The sequence below is a fragment of the Sphaerodactylus townsendi genome, linkage group LG03, assembly GCF_021028975.2.
Source record: "Sphaerodactylus townsendi isolate TG3544 linkage group LG03, MPM_Stown_v2.3, whole genome shotgun sequence".
Classification (NCBI taxonomy): Eukaryota; Metazoa; Chordata; class Lepidosauria; order Squamata; family Sphaerodactylidae; genus Sphaerodactylus; species Sphaerodactylus townsendi.
In genome coordinates this window covers 176,368,610-176,392,971 of record NC_059427.1, presented here as the reverse complement: position 1 = coordinate 176,392,971, position 24,362 = coordinate 176,368,610, and the positions used below count along the sequence as shown (strand labels likewise).

The 24,362-nt window shown below is 49.1% G+C and overlaps 2 protein-coding genes across 5 annotated transcripts; one reads left to right on the top strand and one right to left on the bottom strand.

Annotated features, from left to right (window-relative positions):
* Window positions 1-40: 40 nt before the first annotated feature.
* TIMM17B (translocase of inner mitochondrial membrane 17B) lies at window positions 41-14,976 on the bottom strand. Its single transcript, XM_048487908.1, has 6 exons — window positions 14,815-14,976; window positions 10,817-10,916; window positions 9,297-9,360; window positions 7,381-7,509; window positions 7,157-7,267; window positions 41-1,169 (listed from the first exon to the last, which is right to left on the bottom strand). Exons 1-6 carry the CDS (start codon window positions 14,838-14,840, stop codon window positions 1,081-1,083), a joined length of 519 nt encoding a protein of 172 aa, XP_048343865.1. The 5' UTR covers window positions 14,841-14,976; the 3' UTR covers window positions 41-1,080.
* On the top strand, window positions 14,932-23,354 carry PQBP1 (polyglutamine binding protein 1). 4 transcript variants are annotated; one of them, XM_048487904.1, is made up of 7 exons: window positions 14,932-15,056; window positions 16,609-16,730; window positions 17,801-17,912; window positions 20,586-20,707; window positions 22,241-22,351; window positions 22,494-22,554; window positions 23,139-23,354. In XM_048487904.1, the coding sequence occupies exons 2-7, from the start codon at window positions 16,664-16,666 to the stop codon at window positions 23,293-23,295; spliced, it is 630 nt and encodes a 209-aa protein (XP_048343861.1). In that variant the 5' UTR covers window positions 14,932-15,056; window positions 16,609-16,663; the 3' UTR covers window positions 23,296-23,354. The 4 variants fall into 4 exon arrangements, with proteins under 4 accessions (XP_048343861.1, XP_048343863.1, XP_048343860.1 ...); XM_048487906.1 differs by having other exon boundaries at window positions 14,985-15,273; window positions 20,586-20,695; XM_048487903.1 differs by lacking the exon at window positions 14,932-15,056 and adding an exon at window positions 15,135-15,273.
* The last annotated feature ends 1,008 nt before the right edge of the window (window positions 23,355-24,362 follow it).

Here is a 24,362-nt window from a genome sequence, read left to right as displayed (position 1 = left end):
CACGTCCATTTGTATTTACACTGTGGGAAACGGTAATAAGTACAGTCTTGCCTTTTTTTATTTAAAGGATCATTCAATACAAATATAACCAAATTGCCGGGGGGTTGGCCGTTGAAGAGAGGCGGCTGGAACTGGCGCTGGCTTTATGTAAAGCTCCAGGCAGCGCCCCACTCTGGCAAAAGAAATGTTTTTAAGAAAAGGTTGACAAAAATGTCAGGCCTCCCTGGGAGCCAGACGGTTCGGCATGTAAAACCGCAGCCCCCATTCCTTTGAGGGATCAGAGGCCGTTTCAGTTATATGGGGAGGATGGAGCCAGCCTGCGTCGTTTGACATCTAAATCCAGGGTGAGTGGGCTTGTTAGATGCACTGGGTGGGTACTGCGGGTGGGTGGAGAGTCCAAAAGGCCTCACGCATCTCTCGCTTCAGATGCCCGTGGCTGACCCGTGGCGCTACAGCACACCCGCATGACGTGAGATTCACAAAGCTGCACACGGCACACTGTGACATGCCAGGGATCAGCCCACACCCACTGAGCAAGCAGGTTACAAAAAGAGAGAGACCGTCAGGTGGGTGCGCTGAGCTGGGCAGAGGCTAGCAGCAGTCTTGTCCCCTCCTTGAGAGACGCACGGAAGCGTCCCTCTCCAGGAATACCAGGCATAAGCTGTGTTGGCTGCAGATTTTTTAGAATTGTGCTGGGAGGGTCTCCGTGACTCCCCCACAACTAAGAGCCAGGCAAACACCCAGCAGAACCTTTCGTCACAGTCCATAACTTATGGCCAGACGCCCAGAACCTACAAACTAAGTAACATCACCCAGCTATTTTCAGTAGCTATTTCTATGGAGGCTGTGGTTCCTTCAATACAGAGGGAATGACTGTCTGCTTAGAGCACTCCCAAGACCCTGCAGAGTTGATGTCACACTATTGGTGTTCCTCTACCCTCCCTTGGTTTATTTCCCCCCTGAAGACGACTCTGGAAATCACATTTGTCTATGTTATTGGGTAACAGTTCTCCAGTAGCTTCTGGAGGAAATTTCTGCCCACCCCTACAAAAACGAGAAAATGCCCAGCCCCACGCAGCATCATTGATAGTGTCCATAGCCTGGGTATCCTGACGGCGGCGAGCCATCCTTGGGAGGCAACTGACTGGGATCTTCTCCGAAGGGATTGGCTGAGAAGTGAGGAAAAAGAGAAAAAAAGCTCAGTAAGCCAATGGGGTACAAAGCAGAAATGTTAACAAACCAATGGGGTCAATCATTTATGCGGGGGGGGGGGGGGGGAGATACTTAAGAACATAAGGAAGAGCCCTGCTGGATCAGACCAGAGTCCATCTAGTCCAGCACTCTGCTACTCGCAGTGGCCCACCAGGAGCCTTTGGGAACTCACGTGCAGGAGGTGAAAGCAATGGCCTTCTGCTGCTGCTGCTCCCGAGCACCTGGCCTGCTAAGGCCTTTGCAATCTGAGATCAAGAAGGATCAAGATTGGTAGCCATAGATCGACTTCTCCTCCATAAATCTGTCCAAGCCCCTTTTAAAGCTATCCAGGTTAGTGGCCATCACCACCTCCTGTGGCAGCATATTCCAAACACCAGTCAAGCGTTGCGTGAAAAAATGTTTCCTTTTATTAGTCCTAATTCTTCCCCCCAGCATTTTCAGTGTATGCCCCCTGGTTCTAGTATTGTGAGAAAGAGAGAAAAAATGTCTCTGTCAACATTTTCTACCCCATGCATAATTTTATAGACTTCAATCATATCCCCCCTCAGACGTCTCCTCTCCAAACTAAAGAGTCCCAAACACTGCAGCCTCTCCTCATAAGGAAGGTGCTCCAATCCCTCAATCTTCCTCATTGTCCTTCTCTGCACTTTTCCTATCTCTTCGATATCCTTTTTGAGATGTGGGAACCAGAACTGAACACAGTACTCCAAGGGCGGTCGCACCACTGCTTTATATAAGGACATGACAATCTTTGCAGTCTTATTATCATTTATGTATAGGTTAAAGAGCACTGGTCCCAAAACGGATCCTTGGGGGACACCACTCCCTACATCTCACCATTGTGAGAACTTCCCATTTACACCCACCCTTTGCTTCCTGTTCCTCAACCAGCTTTTAATCCATAGGAGAACTTCCCTCTTATTCCTCGATTGTTGAGTTTCTCAATAGTCTCTGATGAGGAACTTTGTCAAAAGTCTTTTGGAAATCCAAGTAGACAATGTCCACTGGTTCCCCCTTATCCACATGCCGGTTTACACCCTCAAAGAACTCTAGTAAGATTGTAAGACAGGACTTGCTTCTGCAAAAGCCATGCTGACTCTTCCTCAGCAGGTCTTGCTTTTCTACATGTTTTATAATTTTATCTTTAATGATAGATTCTACTAATTTACCAGGAACAGATGTCAAACTGACTGGCCTGTAATTTCCTGGGTCCCCCCTATGTGACATTGGCCATCTTCCAGTCTTCAGGGATGGAGCCTGATTTCAGGGATAAGTTGCATATTAAAGATCAGCAATTTCATGCTTGAGCTCTTTAAGAACTCTTGGGTGAATGCAATCTGGGCCAGGGGATTTGGTAGCATTTAGTTTATCAATGGCTGCCAGAACTTCTTCCTTGTCTACCACTATCTTCGCTAGTTCCTCGGATTCGCCTCCTAAGAAGCTTGGTTCAGGTGCAGGAATTTTCCTCCCCTCCTCTTGGGTGAAGACAGATGCAAAGAATTCATTCAGCTTCTCTGCAATCTCCCTGTCATCCTTTAGCACACCTTTTGTTCCTTTGTCATCTAATGGGCCTACCGCTTCCCTAGCTGGCTTCCTGCTTTTGATGTACTTGAAGAACTGTTTGTTGCTGGTCTTGATGTTCACGGCCATGCGTTCCTCATAATCCTTTTTTGCCTCCCTTACAGCTAACTTGCTTCTCTTTTGCCACCATTTGTGTTCCCTCTCATATTCTTCATCAGTCAAACTGGACTTCCATTTTCTAAAAGGCATTTTCTTTTTTCTGATAATTTCCTCAACCACTCTTGTTAACCATGGTGGCTTTCTTTTGGACTGGGTTTCCTAACCTGCAGAACACATTCCAGCTGAGCTTTTATCACTGTGTTTTTAAATAACCTCCAAGCATCTTGGACAGTTCTGACTCTCTTGATTTTCCCTTTCAGCTTCCTGCACACTATCCCCCTCACCTTTTGAGAAATTTCCCTTTCAGAAGGTGAATGTAACTACATTAGTAGTTGTCACTTGTTCGCATGCAGAGATACTGAATCTGACAGCATTGTGGTCACTGTTCCCTATTGGCTCAACAACACTGACTTCCCGCACCAGGTCCTGAGTCCCACATAGAATTAGATCTAGGATCACCTCTCCCCTGGTTGGTTCCACAACCATCTGCTCTAAGCCACAGTTATTCAGCATATCCAGGAATGCTCTCTCCTTACTATGACCTGAACATGCACTTTTCCAGTTTATGTGGGGATAGTTAAAATCGCCCATTACCACTACATTTTTGCTTTTGTTGGCCTCTCTAATTTATTTTTCCATCTCAGAATCCTCTTGTGCACTTTGGTCAGGGGGACGATAATATATTCTGAATATTAAACTGTCCTTCACACTGGTATTGATATCCACAGTGATTCTGTAGAGGAATCAGCTCCCCTTGCATTGTCTATTTTATGTGATACTATGCTCTCTTTGACATAGAGGGCAACCCCACCCCCAATACGCCCTGTCCTATATTGACTTTTAATGAGTGCCTCCCCTTTAAGCTTTCTATACCTTCTACTATCCCTTAAGATATGTTCTTATTTACAACTGAGGACCACTCTTCTTTGGAAATGTAAATAATAGAAACTTCCACGCTGTCTCTAAGGGGAGACGCAGGAACTCAGGCAAGAGTAATTCACTGAGGTAAGTGATAGACGTACTGCCAAAAAATTCAAAACAGGTTAAAATTTACACCTGCAAAAGGTCTGCAGAGGGTGTCAGACACAGTGGGAACGGATCGCAACTTCAGCTGGCATTTACAGAGCATTGAGCAAGACCCCCACCATGACAATGAGCCGATTAAGTGTAGAGAGAGAGGATTGTACATATCAGAAGGTCCCCCCTGGCAGAGTTGCAAAGAGCCCCTGGGCACTGCGCCCTCCCACGCAGATAAGGCACCCATTGGGGGGCAGGCTGTGTCCCTACTGCAGTGAGGAAGCCCACCAAAGGCAGCACTGCCTATTTTCTCCCTATAACTCCAACCATTCTCTCACTAGGGAGAAAGCAAAAGAGAAGGGCCGTGGCTCAGTGGTAAAGCATCTGCTTTGAATGCCAAAGGTTGCAGGTTCAATTCCCCCGTCCCCTCAGTAAAAGAATCTGGTAATACGTGGCACAAAAGGCCTCTGATAGTTCTGGGGAGCAGCTGATGGCCAGAATAGACAATACTGACTGTGAGGGACCAATGGGCCGATTCAGTGTCCAAAGGGGGGCCACAGACCCAGACTAGCTCATGGACAGGAATCAGTACTTTAAAAGTAGAATTCTTATCTTACTGATGACAAACAGAGGAATAGCTGGTAGCTCTATTGGCTGAACTGGCCAGACCCTTACAAAGCAACAGATTATATGTTCCCAGCAGAAATACATCAGACCCACCCTCCACCGACACACTACCAAGGCAAGTGTACACACACACACACGCGCGTTTTCCCGGAGGGGAGGAGACAAAGGAGGAGGGAGGAGAAATGGGAAGAGGGCAGAAGAATTTTCACCCGGACATACACATTCCAAATGCAGATAACATACTTGACTTGATAGCTCTCTTTTGCATGCTGAAAGGGCAGGAGGTGCCAGTCACAGGAAGCATGGCAGGAGGGTCATGAGAAGGGGTATGCTCAGAGATACCAGACAGGGACAGAAAGAGTCACACCTGCTCCCTGCCACAGTAGTATCCAGGACAAGAGGAGTTCAGTTTCATTCCTTGCATTTTTCAAGATTTAAGGAGTCTTAAAGGAGCTTACAATCACCTTCCCTTCCCCACAACTGATGCCTTGTGAGGTAGGTGGGGATGAGAGAGTTCTGAGAGAACCATGACTGGCCCAAGGTCACCCAGCAGGCTTCATGTGGAGGAGCAGGGAAACAAACCCAGTTCACCAGATTAGAGACCACCACTTAAGTGGAGGAGTGGAGAATCAAACTCGGTCCTCCAGATGAGAGTCCCCCCTCTGTGAACCACAACACCACGCTGGCTCACCTTTTCTAGGGTAAGGATTCTATTTTGCCTCTTTAAGCCCAGTCCAAGATTTTCACAATGCCCCCTCAAACACAGAAAAATTCCTTGGGAACTGAACGAGGTAGGAAAGGGTTGGCTTGTGACAGGGAGAGGCTGGACCGTACTGTGTTCAAGAGGAGGAGAGCGGCCTCGGTCATTCATCCATTTTTACGTGACCAACTGCCCTCTTTTCGCCCAAGGGGGCCCACATTTTTCAAATCAAACAGTCCACAACAAACACATGTGCAGTAAAAACAGCAACACTCGTATCCAAAATAACAGAAAGAGCCAAGAACAATCATTAAAACTAGTGAGCCAATTTGAGCAAGACACAAATCTAGCAAATAGAAATCAATGGAGCCATGTTGCAGTATGCGGGGGGGGGGGGGGGGGACACCCTGAGTTGCCAATCAAATGATCAAACTGTTAATCAAAACCTCTCCGAGACAAGACTGCCTTTTGCTGACGGACTTCCGCCATCAACCGAGGGGAATACACAAGCATCCATAGTTCCATAATTTTCAGCTATTAAAAAAGAACAATGTAGCTGTCGCAAAAGCCTGAATAATGAATTAAAGATCTTCTTGTGTTTTCATAGTTTGAGCAGACATTGTGCATCTCTGTTGAATAAAATGCTTTTTTGTTTGTTTTGTTTTTTAAAACCTAGCACAGTACAGAGTAGACTCAGCTAGAATTCTTGCTGATATTTTTAGTCTGAGAGATGGGGACGCACGGCCTCATTCTGCTGTGTGTATGTGTTTGTGGACCGGGCATGAGACCAGAGGTCCCTCGTGACCTCTTCCCTTCCCAAACGCATCTCCAACGTGGGCTCTCTTTCTTCGGTACTGCTGCGGCATTAAAGTTTTCAGTATTGCTGCGGTATTACAGCACAACAGAATCGTGTGAACTGTCCTTTCAGTGTGGCGTAATGGTTAAGAACAGGTGCACTCTAATCTGGAGAACCAGGCTTGATTCCCTGCTCTGCCACTTGAGCTGTGGAGGCTTATCCAGGGAACCAGATTAGCCTGTGCACTCCAGCGCATGCCAGCTGGGTGACCTTAGGCTAGTCATAGCTTTTTGAAGCTCTTTCAGCCCCATCCACCTCACAGGGTGTTTGTTCTGAGGGGGGGAAGGGCAAGGAGATTGTAAGCCCCTTTGAGTCTCCTACAAGAGAGAAAGGGGAGATATAAATCCAAACTCCTCCTCCTCTTCTTCATATATGCAAAACTGGAGAGGCACAATCCAAGGGAACGTAAGAAGCTACCTTGCGCAAAAGCAGACCCTTGAGCTATCAAAGTCAGTATTGCCTACTCTGACCGGTAGCCGCTCTTCCAGGGCCTCAGGAGGGGTCTGTGCCATCACTTGCTGCCTCACTCTATCCACTGGAGGTGCCAGGGATTCAACCTGAGGCCTTCCACATGGCACGCTGACACTCAACCACTGAGCCAAAGTATTCTCAGCTAATAGAAGAAAGCTGGACTTGAGTCCCTTGCAGTGGGATCAGGTAAGTGCTGTCTGCCAGGAATCTGTGTGGCATGCTGGAATTTGAGCCATATCAAAACACAAAGATTCGCCCAATGGATCAAAATGTATCCTATCTGCAGTAACTGACCATAGGAAGCTACCTTGTACAGAATGAGATCCTGGGCCTATCACGGCCAGTATTGTGCATTCTCACTGCAAAGGGCTCTCCAGGGCTGCAGGCAGAATTCTTTCTTATCACCTACTATTTGGGTTTTTTCTTTAAATCGGGAGTTGAACTTGGGATGTTCCGCATGCAAAGCGGACCCTCTGCCAGCCAGCCACGGCCCGTCCACACCCTTCCCTTCACTGCAGAGCACAAGCCTCTCGATTAGCTACTCCTGCCCACCCCCTCCCAGGATAATTCTCTTGGCCAACAACGCAACTTACGGTTCTGGAACTGCTGGGCTGTGTATCTTGTGAGCAAAATCCCGACGCCTTCTATAAGGGCCAGCAGGACTCCCCCCATCATAGCTGAGCCCACCATAGCCAGCGGCCCACCTAAGGGGAAGGACAATGAGCATCAAGGCCCTGGATCTTCGCTTCCCATGACATCCAGCAGAGGACAGGGGCAGAGACGTCACGTCGGCAGCAAGCCAAAGGTTGCTACTTACTGCGTGAGGCCAGAACCGCACCAGTGAGGGCCCCGCTGGTGATGGAGTTCCACGGATCCTCTTTGCCGCGCATCTTTACCAGGCCGCAGTCAATGGTGGAGAAGAGCCCGCCCCATACCGCAAAGCTGCCTGCGAGGAGGAACAGGGAAAGCATGTGGAGCCACCAGCTGGGCGCAGAGCTGCTCGTAACTGGCACCAGCACAGCTCTGGAGTCTGTGCCAAGCCAAGCCAAATGTGCTCCGGGCAGCAGGCCAAGCTGGGTTGAGACGGGGCAGAATTTGAGACTCACACAAAAAGAAACAGGCCGCACTGGGAAAAAAGAATGAGGGGGGTAAAGCAAAGGCATTCAGGAATAGGAAGGCGGGTTTTATACCCCACTTTTCTCAACCTTTAAGGAGCCTCCAAGCAGCTTACAACTGCCTTCCCTTCTGCCCCCCACAACAGACTCCGTGTGAGGCAGGCGGGACTGAGAGTTCTGAGAACTGTGATTGGTCCAAGGTCACCCAGCAGGCTTCACGTGGAGGAGTGGGGAATCAGATCTCCAGATTAAAGTCTGCCACTCATGTGGAAGAGTAGGGAATCACACCCAGATCTCCAGACTAGAGTCCATCTGCTCTTAACCACTACACCATGCTCTTAACCACTCTCTAGCTACAACAATAAATTAAACAGCAATGACACACGATGCTCATGAGAACAAGTTGTAAAACATTCAGCACCCGTATATTTATGAGGTAGTGACAGAGGATAACTGTGTCCGTTCGCAGTGGGACAGCTGAATTTGAACCCAGCCGAGATTAACAAGGTGTTCAGGGCAGCAGCTTTTGAGAGTAAATGCCGTCGCAGATACGTGCCGTAGGAAGCTTTGACTCTTGAAATCTTACACCCTGAAAATCTGGTTAGTCTCCAAGGTGCTACAAATATAAAATCTGCTCTTCTACTGAGGACCAACATGGCCATCCTCTGTAAATGAATTTATGAGGGACTAAATTAAAGACCCCAGCCAGACGGCTCTCCTGCACCCTTCCAGCCGTGACCTGATACTTGGAATTCCACGCAAGCAAAATCACACTGTGTCAACAGCTGACACCCCCTGTCAGGTACTTTCACGACCAGGGGGCGAAGAAGGGGCCTTCTGGCAAAGCTGTTCTATTCAACCAGCCACTGTGGAATCCCGAAAGAGGAAGCCTCACTGTTGTCTTACTGCAATGGAGACAGCATGTCGTTTTGGCCAGTGAGAGAAGCAGGGAGCAACTCTGCCGTCCCGTCTCTCCCCAAGCCCTTTTATTGACAGTTTACAAGAGGAAAAACAAACAAGGCAGGCAGGGGTCTGCAGAACCTGGATACAAGACAATGAACAGGGCAAAGGGCGCAGGGGGATCTGGGCCGGGGATTTGGAAGTTTCACGTACACATTGGAGCCAGGAGGTCTTGCAACCTCAGCGGTTTCTCCAAATCCACACTTTGGAAGGAGAGGTCAGTCGGGGGAGTGTGAGAGACCCTTTTCTGGCGGTGTGCCTCCGTACTCGAGTGTTTCCCAGGCACTCAGGCCCTCCAACACCTCACAGCCTTCTTGAAGACCAGCAGGACTCTCTTGTCTGTGCTTAGTTTTGCAGCCTTAAAGTTTAAGTCCGCAACAGATAGGAAGCAAAGCCTCAGTCGGATGACGTGTCATTCTGTTCTGCTGGGATTCAATTTCCCCCACCCACTCTCAGCCTCTATAAATATATATAAACAAGCTTAGACAAGCCCAGCTGCTCCGTATAGCCTTCTGTTTAACGGCCACCTCACTCAGCCAGCGGACTCTAGCTCACTCTCCTCCCCAGCCCAACACCTGCCCTTGTTAGAGCCATCTGTTGATCGACGCTGCTCATGTCTCACACACGGCACGGCCCGTAACTGCACCCCTTTCCTCACCTCCAATCTGTGGCGCTCTGACTCTGATGGCGTTAACGCTGCCTTTGAACCGATGCCGGACACCCTATAAGAAAAGAAGAAATCAGACCCGCAGCTCTTCCAAGACAGGGGTCTTCACAAATGACAGAGATTTAAACAATTCCCATTTTAGGATGCAGAAAGCAAGAGAAACAGATGGAACTTGTGACAGAGCATGACTCTGAAGCCTTGAAACCCACTACTGTTGTGGACTCAGAAACCACAATTTGTAATGCAAAGGCAACGCAGGCAAGCGGACCCTGAGAACAAGTTAGCAAGCTGTTCTGGTTGAAAGCTGCGGATGGCTAGACTGCAGTTTCTGGGGTTCAGGGCAAGACCTGCCCCTCCCCATGAACATATCAGGACCTCTTTTCTGCCTCTTGTGGAACATAGAAGGCACCCCCTACTTCTCTGAAGGAAGCAGGTTTTAACCCCCCCCTTTCTCTCCTGTAAGGAGATTCAAGGAGGCTTACAAACTCCTTTCCCTTCCTCTCTCCACAACAGACACCTTGTGAGGCAGGTGGGGCGGAGACAGTTCTGCCCATTTCTGCACATTCAGCCGCACTAAAATGGACAGCATACCTTTGGGCTAGCCGGCAACCCCGGAGAGCATCTGAGATGGGAGGGGATACACAGAACAACAGGATTGGTTTCAAAGTATTTAGGGTTTGCAAAACAGAAACGAAGGCTCATTCCGCACATGCAGAATAATGCACTTTCAAACTGCTTTCAGTGCTCTTTGAAGCGGTGTGGAATGGCAAAATCCACTTGCAAACAGTTGTGAAAGTGGTTTGAAAATGCATTAATTTGCTTGTGCAGAAAGGGCCGATGTGAGCATATTTCAGCTTCTCCATTAAAAGCATAATGAGCATAACAATAGTGATGGATTGGGATAATTATTTCGGAGGAAATTCCCCCTCCCCTGACAAAGCACCTGGATGGCCTCGTCAGATATCGGAAACCCAGCCTCGTCAGATTTCGGAAACTACCCTAAACAGAGTCAAGCTCTGGTCACTATCTGGAAATCAACAAGAGGAACAGTTTGGATTTATACCCCGATTTTCTCAACAGTCAGAAGTTTCAAAGCAGTTTACAAACTCCTTTCTCTCCCCACAACAGACACCTTGTGAGGTAGGTGGGGCTGCGAGAGTTCTGAAAGAACTGTGACTGGCCCAACATCACCCAGCAGGCTTCATGTACAGGAGAGGGGAAACAAATCCAGTTCACCAGATAAGAGTTCGCCACTCACATGGAGGAGTGGGGAATCGAACGTGGTTCTCCAGATTAGAATCCACTTGCTCTTAACGATTACCCCACGCTGAGCAGACCCTGTGTGGATATGTTAAATGCCGTCAAGTCCCTTCTGACTCATGGTGATGCTATGAATGAATGTCTTCTGGTTCTCAGGGTGTGGAAGGCAGTCACAGCTGACCAAGAACATGCCCTGTTTTCCAGGAAACTAAAAAACAAGGAAGTAAGGAGGGCAAAGGAAGGGAACTCACCACTGGGGCGTTGCGGAAGCCTTTGACAGCCTGGAAGACCCCCCCGCCGATCACCCCCATGGTGAAGGCACCGCCACAGTCATCCACAATCCGCCAAGGACTGCCAGAAGGAAAGAGAAGGGACATTAGGCCAGGCTGTGACAGTAGGGGGCCCTGAAGAAGGGAGCCCAGGACATACTCTGTGGTAACACCAGGAAACAGAACACCAAAGACCTTCTGGTAAAGAGTCTGCAGGGCAACACACAAAATGTAAAGAATTAAAGTAGCCTACAGCATCTTAAAGGCACCAAGATGTCCTGTTGCCAGGCACTCTTCATCCAGCCCATGAAATATTACCCGATTACACATAGCGAGAAAACACACAGGAAAAAGGGGGGATGTTATTGCAAAGGGAGGCCTGCAGGCTCAGCAATGCAACAGACGGGTGTGTTACATAACAACAAAGAGCACGACTAAAAACAAGAACCAGATAAAAGAACTGGTAACAAATTGACAAAACAGGAGCATATATAAATGACCAACAAACAACAAAGCACTTTCCATAGTGAACTTAATCAAAAACAGTCCGTTACGTCCAAGGGTAATGGAACTTTCACACATTACAGGGGCAGGGAGGGGCCAAGGGGCACTGGTTAAGCATCCGCTTGGTAGGCAGAAGATTCCAGGTTCAATCCCTGATGCCACCGGTTTCAAAAAGGACCAGGCATATGAAAGACCTCTTCCTAAGACCTGAGGGAGCCACGTGCCAGACTGAGTGGATAATACGGACTTTGACAGACCGTGTGTCTGATTCTGGGGTCCCCAACCTTTTTCATTGTGTGGGCACATTTGGAATTCTGACATGGTATGGTGGGCACAGCAATAAAATGACTGCCGCAGGAGGCGGAGGTCATCACAAAATGATTGATGCAGCTTAACCGCAGTAACACAGCGCAGATCCTTGTGGCGGCAGCAGACGCAACATTTTAAAATCGGCACAGCCAACCAAATCTCCAATAGTCAGTCGAAAGTATCAGATGGGCACAAAAACCGGTGTTGGTGGGCTCCCTTTCAATATAAGGCAGCTCTACGCGCTTCAGGTACCAATCTGATACTAATTTAGCACTTTAAACCACAGCCTCTCTTTGAAACACACCGGATCCTTTCAGCTTTTCTTCTGAGCAAAGGAGGAACAGTGGCCATTTTGGCTCAATAAAAAAACTACATCTGGTACAAACACCACACAGGACTGAGGCTGCAGCGAGGCAGGGGATCAAGTAGATTCTTTGCCAGATTCCCAACCAGACATTCCTTGTCCATTTGAAGATGAATGAAATAAGGGAATCTTATTACTGGCAGCAAACTCTTTGGGAAATGAAAGGCCAAATAGTACTGGTATTGAGTGTACCGGAAGAGAAGTTCACAAGGAAAGGTTAGAGACTCTGAAGGGTGCGTTCTGAGGCACACATGAGGGGCTGTGAGTAGGAAACTTTCTTGTTCAATTGAGCACTCAACAGAAGGAGAATCCCACTGGATCAGACCAGGGAGGGTCCATCTAGTCCAGCATCTTGTCTCACACGATGGCCAATCAATTACTGTAGAGTGCCAACAACAGGGTTCAGAGGCTGAAGTCTTTCCCTCCTGGCACTCAGAGGTTTACTGCCTCTGAACATGGAAGTACACTTTAGTCATCATGGCTAGTGGCCGCTGATACACCTCTCCTCCATGAATCTGTCTAATCCCCATTTAAACCCATGTGTGCCTGTGGAATGACTACATTCTCTGGCAGTTAATTCAACATCTTAATCATTCACTGAGTAAAGGAATGTCTGTCCTAAATCTACTGCCCATCAGCTTCATTGTCTGTCCTATTGCCCATCAGCTTCACTGCTTGCTCTCAAGGTCTAATTTTTTGAGAGAGGGAGAAAAGTTCACTCTGTTGACTCTCTAACCTGTGCAGACTTTTACTAACCTCAACATCGCGATGATGAAGAAAAAGAGTTTGGATTTATACCCCTTCTTCTCTTCTGTAAGGAGACTCAAAGGGGCTTACAATCTCCTTTCCCTTCCTCCCCCCCCCCCTCCAAAAAAACACCCTGTGAGGTGGATGGGGCTGAGAGAGCTCCAAAGAGCCATGACTCACCCAAGGTCACCCAGCTAGGGTGTGTTGGAGTGCACAGGCTAATCTAATTTCCCAGATAAGCCTCCACAGCTCAGGTGGCAGAGCAGGGAATTAAACCCAGTTCTCCAGATTAGAGTGCACCTGCTCTTTACCAATACGCTATGATGCTCCCTTGGTCATCTTGTTCCTAAATTGAAAACTCCCTGACCTATCAGCCTTTCCCCAAAGGAAAAGTAACACCAATCTTGGTTGCTCTCTTTTGTACCTCTGTATCTAACCCACACTTGTCTCCCAATAAGTTCAAAACATAATTTTAAATACTCAGCCAAGTCACATTGAGAACGTTTGTACAAATTACCCCAGATAATAAGAGCAACTCTGCACGTCTAACAGTCACTGTGTTCGAAATGAGTACATAAGCGTGCATTACGCATCCATGGTCTAGAGCAAGAAACTCTGGTAAAGCTGCAGCAGAACGACTGCCACATGAAACGAGGAAAGAGATTCTCTGGCAGTTGGGAGTGCCAGGATACACAAAACTAGCTATGGTTTGGGGTAACTAAGTATCATCAACCCACAGTGAACTCCTGACTGAGAGTTTGCACAGACACAGAAGCTTGGGAGATACATGGGAAAGATCACACAATATTTATTTACCCCCTTGGCACCCTACCGTTCTCTGCAGTGCAGACTACAAAGTGGGTTATATCATTCTCCTGTCCTCCATTTTATCCTTACATTTTATCCTTACAACCTATAAGATAAGTTAGGTTGAAAGTATGTGACTGGCCCAAGGACACCCAGCAAGCTTGCTTGGCAGCCTGGGGATTCAAACCTGGGTCTCCCAGATCCTAGTCTGACCTGATAACCACTTGGTCTGCTCTTCATGGCAGAACACCACAGGTAGAGAGTGGAAATCATGTTGTGCAAAATGCCGAGGCCCTCAGATCCAGCACTTGGGATTGGCCACTGGGTTTGAATTCTCATTCAGCCAAAACTCACCAAGTTGAGTCAACGTCTATCAGCCTAACTTACCTCACAAGGTTGATGCAAGGACGAACGAAGGATAAACCCAGGCACCATGCCCAACATTTCTTACAGGAAGGGCACACATAAGTCATGAAGTGTAATTAAAGGAGTGAGGTCTGTGAACTGAAATTTGTTTACTTGCCTGTTGTAAGGAAGAATCGGCTCCAAAAGATTCAACAGGCCATATATACAAATGCACACACTTATATAAATACAGCCTGATATATACACATGTCACATAAGAAGGAGCCTTTCGAAGGAGTGTAATGTTTTCCAGGTCCCAGTCCAACACTTTAACCACTGGACCACGCTGGTTCTCAGGTGGGGGGTGGGGTGGGGGAGCCCAATCTAGCAGGGAGGAAAATTTTTGCGATACATCAGGGAGGGAAAACTTATAGATGATGAGGACTTAGGTGGAAGGTTGAAAGAGGCACCATTGAAGTTTGCAATATTCCAGATTCAGGCTCAACAAAAGCAAACGAGCTGGTAAGTCTGTGCACAGCTGTTAATCCCATCAGACTGCAGAGGCCATCGACGCTCCCTTGGAACGGCTTTCGCCACCATGGAGAGAACCCCACATATCGCGCATTAGCATCTCAAGGAAAAGGGCCAGCTAGAACTCTTGGTGACAACCCCCCCCCCTTCCTTACTAATGGACTCGACCGGCGCAGCAGACCGTGAAGCAGAAGGTACCAAATAGCCCCGGCCGGGGGTGTGAATCGCACACAGAGGTTGAGGGAAACCACGTGCCCGAAGGACGGCAAAAGGAAGCTCGAGCCGTCCTGCCTTTTCCCACCGGGGAGGCGAGGCCGCTGCCACCCTCCCCCCACGGCTCCCTTTCCCGAGCCCCGCCGGCCCTCGCGGTTACCAAGGTTCCCGGGCATACTCCTCCATCGCTCCCAGCCGCAGAAGGTCATGTGACAAGGAACCATTCGAAGGGTTGTCGCGTTCTTATTGCGTTCGGCGCTCCTATTGGTCGCTTAGGGTCACGTGACAGGGAAACGCGGCGGCGCTATCTCTACCCGGCTCTCTTCCTTCTCCCCTCCCCGCTTTTTAAAAGGCAGGCTAAAAGCTCGTCTCCGTCTGGCTAAGGACAGCCGTCCCCACTGGGTGAGATCTGGGTTGGAGGGGGGGGGGGGGAAAGCGGAGTCCTAGAACCGGTCTTTTTATTAAAAAAACCAATGACAAGGTGTCGTAAGAAAGGAGAAGGTGCTAATACGGCTGTTGATTGGTCGAGGTGTGTCACGTGCTGGGAAGCCAGCCGAGGCAGTAACCAGGACGGTGGCTCCCGAGGGTAAAAAAGGCTCAGGAGCTTCGTTTGCGCCAGGTAAACTACCGGGCTGGTGGGATTGCTGGGAGAGAAGGAGCGGGAAGGGTTGGGGGCGCCGAGCCTGAGGAGAGGAGGCTGTTGGGACCTTATTTTCATCGATAGTGGTAAACCTCGTACCTGCGCAGATCGTAGCTGGCGCCTCCCATAGTGGGTTCTTTCTCCTTGCAGAAAGAAAAGCCCCTCCACTTAGAAAGCTAGCCTCTCGGGAAGAAATAGCCCCCTGGAGCATTTTTTTAATGACGTGGGAACTTTTCCCGCCAATATATTTTAAAAAAATTAAATCTCATTCTGCTCTGGCCAGCTGAAGTGGCGCAGGTTTGCCCTCCTCACTGGGCACCAGGGCCAGGAGCTGGAGAGAGGGGACCTGCAAAACTCAGCCCACACTAACGATTAATGTGGAGCACGTGGTCTGGTTGAGCATGGGCTGCTTGAGGATGCGCTTCACTTACACAAATTACCCTTGTCCTTTTATTTTACTGTGTTGCATTTGTATCCCGAGCAGAGTTGGGCTCAGGGCACTGCACGACACTTCAAAACAATTTTACTAATAACAATCAAGCAACTATAATAAAAACACAAATATCTCCAAAGACACAAGAGGGCTTTGTCCTCGCTCTTGGTTGCCCTTTCCACTATCAGTGACATAACCATGTGGTTAAATCTGAATGGCAATAGAATGTCATGAAGTCATTGCATTCATTGCTTGATTCCTGACTAGATGCAAACGGTCAGGAAGGAGTAGGAAGCAGCAACAGTTAGAGGAAAGCCAGAGCCCAAGTGCTTTTCTTTTCCTTTGGAAATCTACAGTGATTGACAACATGTGACTGATGGGAAATTCAGGGGGAGGCCTCTCAAGCAGTATTGTGGCAAATGGTGCTAATGCATATTAAGGCTGATTCAACTTAAAGCTACATTTTTGCTTGTCCAAAAAGTTTCTAGAACACTTCTAAAAGAAAAAAAAACTTGTTAGTGTTGTGAGACGGGACGTGGAGGAGCTACGCTGCAAAGACACGATGGAGATAAGACAAGGGCAATCCTGGAGTTTTGATAAATGAGTTGGAACAAGGTAGAACTAGCTGAGTGGAAGAGGTGACTATGTTGGCTCTGGACTAGCAAGCATGTCTCCGGGTGGAACTGTTTGAAATGGAATTGGAGGTGCCGTTAGAGGCTGCAGGTGGAGCCCGAGCCAGGTAGTGGTTTGTCTTGGAGATACAGGGAATTATGCAGGACAATGAGGAAAGGGTGTGAATTCCTTTCAGGGGAGAGGGCAGGAACAGTGTGACCCCATGGTCAAAGATACACTGTAATGTCTACAATCTCTTTTGGAAACAGGAACACCTGTGCTGAAGAAAGGCTTGTCAATTTGCCCTGGTTTGTGTTGTCCCTGATGCCGCTGCCAGTGGCTCTTCAGTCTCGCCTGGCAAGGCGAGGGCTGCTGAAGCATGTAGAACCAGGTGAGTATCGAAAGTATCCTTTGCTAACACAGGGACTCACCGCACGATGCTTAAAGATATTTAGAATCATACAATTGGAAGAGACCACGAGGGCCATCCAGTCAGATGGGGAATCAAACCCGGTTCCTCCAGATTATAATGCACCTGCTCTTAACCACTGCGCTGCAGAGTAGTACTGTTACATCCCTCAACTGTATTTTAGGAGTAACTCTGGGCTGGAGGTAACTGTGTAGGCTTATCTGGGGAATTCAGATTAGCCTGTGCACTTCAACACATGCCAGCTGGGTGACCTTGGGCTAGTCACAGCTTTTCGGAGCTCTCTCAGCTCCACCCACCTCACAGGGTGTTTGTTGTGAGGGGGAAGGGCAAGGAGATTGTCAGCCCCCTTGAGTCTCCTACAGGAGAGAAAGGGGGGATATAAATCCAAACTCTTCTCTTCTTCCTCTTCTTCTTCAAGAATCCCCTTCTGGATGGCAGTCTTTATTACAATTAGTATCCACACTGGCAGTAGGCATTTCTGGAGCTTGCCTTGCTTAAAAGTGAGTGAGTGTCCTAAATAGCTTGGTCTCAGGCACTTGGATGAACTGTTTCCTCCCATACTGTAACTCTAGCCACTAGTCAGAATCCTCCTGCCAAGCCCTGTTCTCAGTGTACTGTCGAAGGCTTTCACGGCCGGATTCAACTGGTTGTGGTGGGTTTTCCGGGGGGCTGTGTGGCCTAGTGGATCTTGCTCCTAACATTTCGCCTGCATCTGTGGCTGGCATCTTCAGAGATGTATCACAGAGGGAAGTCTGTTACACTCTGTCCAGAGAGAAGGGAATGTTTGGGGTATATATTCTCCATGTCCCAGGGTGGGGAACCAATCAGTAAGTGTTTGGGTGGAAATTGTTATGCAAAGATGTGGTTGATAGTATTGTATTGTGGGTGGGGCTTAACAGTCCAGGGAGTGATTCACATTTTCATGCTCTGCAGCAGCAGTATTGGTGAATGCAAATCCTGTGTTTGGGTGGAGTCCATTGTTCATGAACTTAGCATGACCCTGTTACTGACTTCCCCTATTCTCCTAACAGAGCCAGAGGAGGAAATCATTGCGGAAGACTATGATGACGATCACGTGGACTATGAAGCCACCAGGATGGAGAACCTGCCACCAAACTGGTACAAAGTAATTGACCCCATCTGGTAAGACTGTCAGCTGCATCCAGTTGGGGGTTTCTTCCCCCCAATTGCCAGGATTTGGTAGTATACTATTTATTCTGCTAAGCCAGAGTCAGGATACCACAGCTGAGGAGTCCCCAGTGTGATGCCCGTGTGTGCCATGAAATGGGCCAAAAAATTTCTGTTGCCAAAAAACATGTTTAGAAATTTACCCTGCAAGGCTGCTAACTGACCCACAGAGGTTGGATTGGCCATGCCATTTTTTAAAAAGGGTGCTTTGGCACCAGTTGCCAACAGTAAATGTTTAGTTCAGTTTAGAGAGCCAGCATGGTGTAGTCGTTAAGAGCAGGTGGACCCTAATCTGGAGAACCAGGTTTGATTCTCCGTTCTTCCACCTGAGTGTTGGAGTCTTATCGGGTGAATCAGATTTGTTTCCCCACTCCTACATTCCTGCTGAGTGACCTTGGGCTAGTCACAGATGTCTCTCGGCCCCACCTGCTTCACAAGATGTCTGCTGTGGGGAGAGGAAGGGAAAGGAGTTTGTAAGCCCATTTGAGTCTCCTTACAGGAGAGAAAGGCAGGGTAACTCTTTTTAGTAGTAGTAAATTTTATACCCCATCCTTTCCTGCCCATAGCTGGGCTCAGGGTGGCTTACTAAAATATATAAAATCAATTTATAACAACATTTAAACCATTAAAGCACTAGCTTAGCAAGCAGGGCTCTGGGTTTTAAAAGTCTTATTCCTGAAATTCAGCCATCTGGACTTCACTGTGTGACTGATGGTAAGCTGTTGCAGCTATTTTATAGCTGGCTCTATTTCCTACAACAGCCATTTTGTGGCTGCCCCCACCACACTGTGCCAGTATTCCAAAGGTGTCTGCGGGACCAAAAGGTCATGGACTCCTGTCACAGCTGTTTGGGGAGCTAGATCTCTGAGAGGCTTCAGACCTGTTTGGCCAGGCCGAGCAGAATGAACACGTTCCCAAGCTCCTGCACATCCTCAACTTGGCCTGTATCTGCAGCGCGGCTGCCTTTTAAATGTCCTTTGCAGGTGGGAGGGCACAACTGCCTCTACCCCAGAGGACACCCCCAGTCACCACCCATCACCTCCACAGCATTGCCAAGTGGGCTAAATGCCCAAGCCAGGGAGCCTGCTTCACAACAGTGGCTAGTTTGCAAAGGGCAAACAAACAGGTGTCTAAAGTGGGAATCCACACATCTCTGGGTATTACAGCTGCCGGCCCCTTTGATCGCCCAGACAGCCAGAGGCCAAGGGACCAAACCTCTTGCCTTACAGGTTTAGACAAGAAACCAACCCTGTGAGTTGTTGTGATGGGATTTCCGGGCTGTGTGGCCATGGTCTGGTGGATCTTGTTCCTAACTTTTTGCCTGCATCTCCAGGCGAAATGGACTGCACCCAAACACAGAATTTGCATTCACCAGTGCTGCTGCTGCTGCAGGGCATGCAAAGGTGAATCACTCCCTGGACTGAAAAACCCCACCTGCAATACAATACTATCAACCACACCTTTGCATAGCAAGTTCCACCAGACCACAGCCACACAGCCCAGAAATCCCACCACAACCAGTTGAATCTGGCTGTGAAAGCCTTCGACAGTACATTCAACCCTGTGAGGTTGTACACCCACAACATGAGTTGCCATTTTGGGCCAAAGTACTGGATTCAGGCTGAAGTCTCCTGAAATCAAGAACAACACACCAACTAGAATTAAAGTGGTTTATTAATATACAACAAGGAATATACAAGACGAGCAAAGAACGGTGACGATACATTTGTGATGGGGTGGGAAAAGAATTCTTTAGGCTATAGTGGTATCCTGGAATGAGTTAACTTGTTAGCCGCCGTCTTTAGGAATCTTACTGCTTCTGATGTTATATAGAGTTTTAATGTTTTTAGTATTTACGCTTGTTACATGAGATATTTATTTTTTTATGTTGTATAATTATGTGTGTTAGCCGCCCTGAGCCCAATAAAATAAAAATAAAACAAAGCTAGATAGCTACCCTGGAGACTTACAAATGATGGTTCACTAATCCAAAGTTGACCTGACCACAGCTGAGTCCAGACAGTTTCAAAGTGAGCAGGGCGCCTAGCGTTCCTGGCCCACCCTAGTCAAAAGTGTCACATCCCTCGTCATAGTCCAAGCAAAGGTCGAAACTAGAGTATAGACTTTTTCCTTTATGCCTAGTGGCCTGCACCGGCACGATTTAGGTTAGCCAATCAAATGGAGGCCTAACTGACCATTGGTGTTACTGATCTTGTTTCATAGCCAATCAGGTGAGATCTGCAGCTGCATCAGATCTAGTTAACAGACTTCCCCAGACAGTTGCATTAACAGGATGGAATGTATAGTCCCACTTAGGAGACCATGAACTGTTAAGCTGGATGATGTTCTTTGCACTTGGGAAAGCTTCCTGTTCTTCCCAATTGTTCCCTCTGAGCCACTGTCAGCTGGCCCTTAGTTCTCAGAGAACAGCAATCTCTCATGCTTCGTAGGCCTCAGCTGGAACTGGTGTTTCAGTCTGAACGAGAGGCTATGAGAGAGGCCTCGTCTCTTGACACCCCTCCCCAAACACACGTGTACAAACGTGTCTGTACGTAGCCAGGGAACTCTTGGCGTGAACAAATTCTGGCACTAGCTGCGAACGATGCCTTCTCTGATCTTCCCACACAGTGGCTTCCCTTACTACTGGAACATTGAGACCGATTTGGTTTCCTGGCTTTCGCCCAACGACCCCAACTCTGTGATCACAAAAGCGGTGAAGAAAGTGAAGAGCACTTTTGGTGAGACGGCTGGTGGGTGATTTGAGTGGGCTGTGGCTGGAGAGCTGGTGAATGGGGATCTGGGCTGGGTCGGGGGGTCTCCGATCTGCCTGCCACTTTGGTGTTTAATGAGAAACCAGCAGCCACGGGCAAATTTAGCAGACTGGGCTGATAGCTGGGGCCAGTGAGAGGCTTCTGAAATGCCCAGCTCTTAGGCAGTACTGGAACCTAGATGCTGTGAGGTCACTGGCTGCTCAAATAAACACATATTTTCTCCTGAGCGTTCTCCTAAGCCCAGGTGACCCTCCTGTCTCCTGCAGGCATTCGCCCCCAACCCCACTTTGAACGTTCAGAACACTGTGCACCTGCTAACGTGTTTGCTGAGTCACACCATTTCCACCTTCTGGTTCCAAACATCAGCGTAGCTCCAGCTTTGATCGGTGGACGTGGCCATGCATGCTCCGAGTCCACCTTAAATCCAACAGGGGTTTGGGTGAAGATTAGGAAAAACTTCCTGGCAAGAAGAGCTCCTCAGTGGGACAGGCTTCCTTGGGAGGTCTTGAAGCAGAGGTTCAGTGGCTGGCCAGCAGCACTGCTGATTCTGTTGGCAGATCGTGAGAGGGAGGACAGAAAGGGGTGAGCCGGTGCTCGGCTCTTGTGGCCCTTTCTTACAGGCCCAGGTTAAGGTTGGTCACCACTTTGGAGTCAGGAAGGAATTTTCCTCCAGGCCAGATTGGCCCCCCAGGCATCCTGGAGTAGTTTTTTGCCTAGCGCAGAGCTTACTGAGCGAATGGAGGAGGAGGAGGTCGTTGTGAATCTCCTGCATTATGCAGGGCGTTGAACTAGATGGCCCAGAGCTCCCTTCCAACTCTGTGATGTTATGTTCGGGGAACAAAGGGATGAGGAGGGGAGAAAGCAGGCCAGAAGGGCTAGGGTGGCATCGGGCAACTTGGTAGGATGGTGACGGGACAGCTGGATGTGTCTGCTGAACCTCAAAAATCATGGAATCGGGGGAGCTCAACACAGACCGTAGGTCTCTTTGGGACATGCTGGCAGGGGACGAATGATAATAAATGGGTTAGAGCGAGAGGTCCAGGGAATTTCTCCAAACTGTGGCATAACTATTGCTGTGCTGTAAAACCTCTCTGCTGGGTTGGCAATGAGGACCGGCAGGGCAGGGGAGAAGATCCTGAGCGGCTCTGATGGGGTGGGGGGGAGGTAACTTTATTTTTTAAGAATGTTTCATTGGAAAAGACAGTAACACTAGGAAAAGTGGTAGGTAGCAGGAAATGAAGACCCAACATTAGGTGGATCAACTCAGTCAGGGAATTCACGGCCTTCAGGTCACAAGACTGGACATAAATGGACAATGATAGGGAGCTTTTCGTGGGGGTGGTCTGAACTGACAAGCGTCGTTTAAGGGGTGGGGGAGGTTTGGGGTTCCCTGTTTTATTTTTGGCTTGAACTGGAAAAGCGTAACTATTTCATAAGCTGCCTTGAACCATGAGGAAAGGCTGGACGTTATCATTTTAATAATTTCTCCCCCTCCCTGCCTGTCCCCTGCAGATGTTGAGGAAAAAACGGAGCGTTTGCATGAGAAGGTAGAGCGGGAGGAGGTGAAAGATCGCCGGCACCACCGGCGGGAGGAGCTGGTGCCCTATCCCAAGAGCAAGAAGGGTAAGGGCGGGCCATCCCGGCCAATCACAGCCTTCCAGATGTGCCTGGGAGCAAGAGATGTCTCTTGGGAACTCTTTGTGAGGCGGGTGGCCGTGGCAACCTGGAAGGAGCCCTGAACTTTCTTTGTCTCTCTGCTCCACAGCAAGTCGGAAGGACGATGAGCTGGACCCCATGGATCCCAGCGCTTACTCCGATGCTCCGCGGTGAGTCTTTCGAGAGAGAGGGGAGGGCGTGCGTGCGTGCGTGTGTTCAGCACTGCCTTTCCTACAGGTCCTCTCAAGCCAGTGGTTGCGAGGCTGGGCATGTAGGTCAAGGTCCCTCGTTTTACAGAACCTTTAAGAATAAAACCTCAGAAGAGCCCTGCTGGATCAGACCAGTGAGGGTCCATTTAGCCCAGGATCCTGCCTCACACAGCGGACAGCCAGTTCTTCCAGAGATCCAACCACACCTTCCCCCAGTGCTGCCTGCCAGCCCTCCAGTTCAGGGGTTGACTGCCTCTGACCGTGGAGGTTGGGTCACCACTGATAGACCACTGAGAGGAGATTGTCAGCCCCTTTGAGTCTCCTTGCAGGAGAGAAAGGGGGGATATAAATCCAAACTCCTCCTTCTCCTTCTTCATGGGACCTAGTTGGACGATCAAAACACATCCGGAGCTTGCAGTTGAGTTCTCAGGATGGCTGGGAAAGGTGTGCTTTTAGCAAAGCAGGACAGGTTGGGAGGAGCTTGGTGGGGGAGCCCCGCTGAGGCTGAGCGTGTTTCTGACATCCTCCCTGTTTCTTCCTCTAAGGGGAACCTGGTCCACTGGGCTACCCAAGCGAAACGAGGCCAAGACTGGGGCAGATACCACGGCAGCTGGCCCCCTCTTCCAGCAGCGCCCCTACCCGAGCCCTGGGGCTGTTCTGCGGGCGAATGCTGAAGCATCCCGGGCCAAGCAGCAGGACTGAGCCGCCCGCCCCTTCCTCTCCTCCCTGACACGTTTCATAATAAAGCTTGCAAAACTGTCCTCTTGAGCGTCTTCACGTTGACACAATGACCAAACTCCTTGGTTACCTCTATGTTTGACCTGCAGGGGTCACTGTTGCGCAGCACTAGGAAATAGAGGGCGCTCTCGCATGGGCTTTCAGTGGAGATCCTAAAAAGCATCAGTTCCTCTCAAGTGTGGTTCATTTCCTCCTATCTCCCTTCATAGCATTCCAGTGTCAAAACGTCTTGGGGCTTTTAATGCACCTGTGCTGTGCTTCCTGCCTGTGAGCTCCCAAAGGCACCTGGTGGGCCACTGCGAGCAGCAGAATACTGGACTAGATGGACTCTGGTCTGATCCAGCAGGCTCGTTCTTATGTTCCTAGTGCCCTGTCCTCCCTTGCTCTGTAGCTGAGCACCCGATGGAATCCTGACTCTTAATGCAAACGGCTTCTGCCTCTTCTATCATTGACTGGCTCCATCAGGAAAGCGGAATCCAACAACGGAGCACCCAGCCTTTTTGTCTCAGAACTATCTAGGTAGCCCTAGACATTTTTAAAAGTCTGCCCAGCCAGTCACAAGCCATGCTGGAGGATAGCCCCACCTGGCTGCAGTTGCTGTCTAAAATTACTTGGTGAGCACCAAGAAAGGTGCTGGTGGAGGCCCACGAGCACCACATTGGGGATCCCCTGGACACTCAGCCTTGTGTAGTTGTTAGGAGTGGTGCACTCTGATCTGGAGGAACGGGTTTGATTTCCCCTGTCCTCCACTTGAGCGGCAGATTCTAATCTGGTGCACTGGGTTTGTTTTCCCCACTCCTACACATGAAGCCTGCTGGGTGACCTTGGGCTGGTCACAGTTCTCTCAGAACTCTCTCAGCTTCACCTCCCTCACAAGGTGTCATGAGGTGGGGGGGGATGTAACTGTAAGCTGTTTTGAGTCTCCTTAAAGGTAGGAGCAGCAGTGGCGTAGGAGGCGAAGAGCTCGTGTATCTAATCTGGAGGAACCGGGTTTGATTCCCCACTCTGGCGCTTGAGCTGTGGAGGCTTAT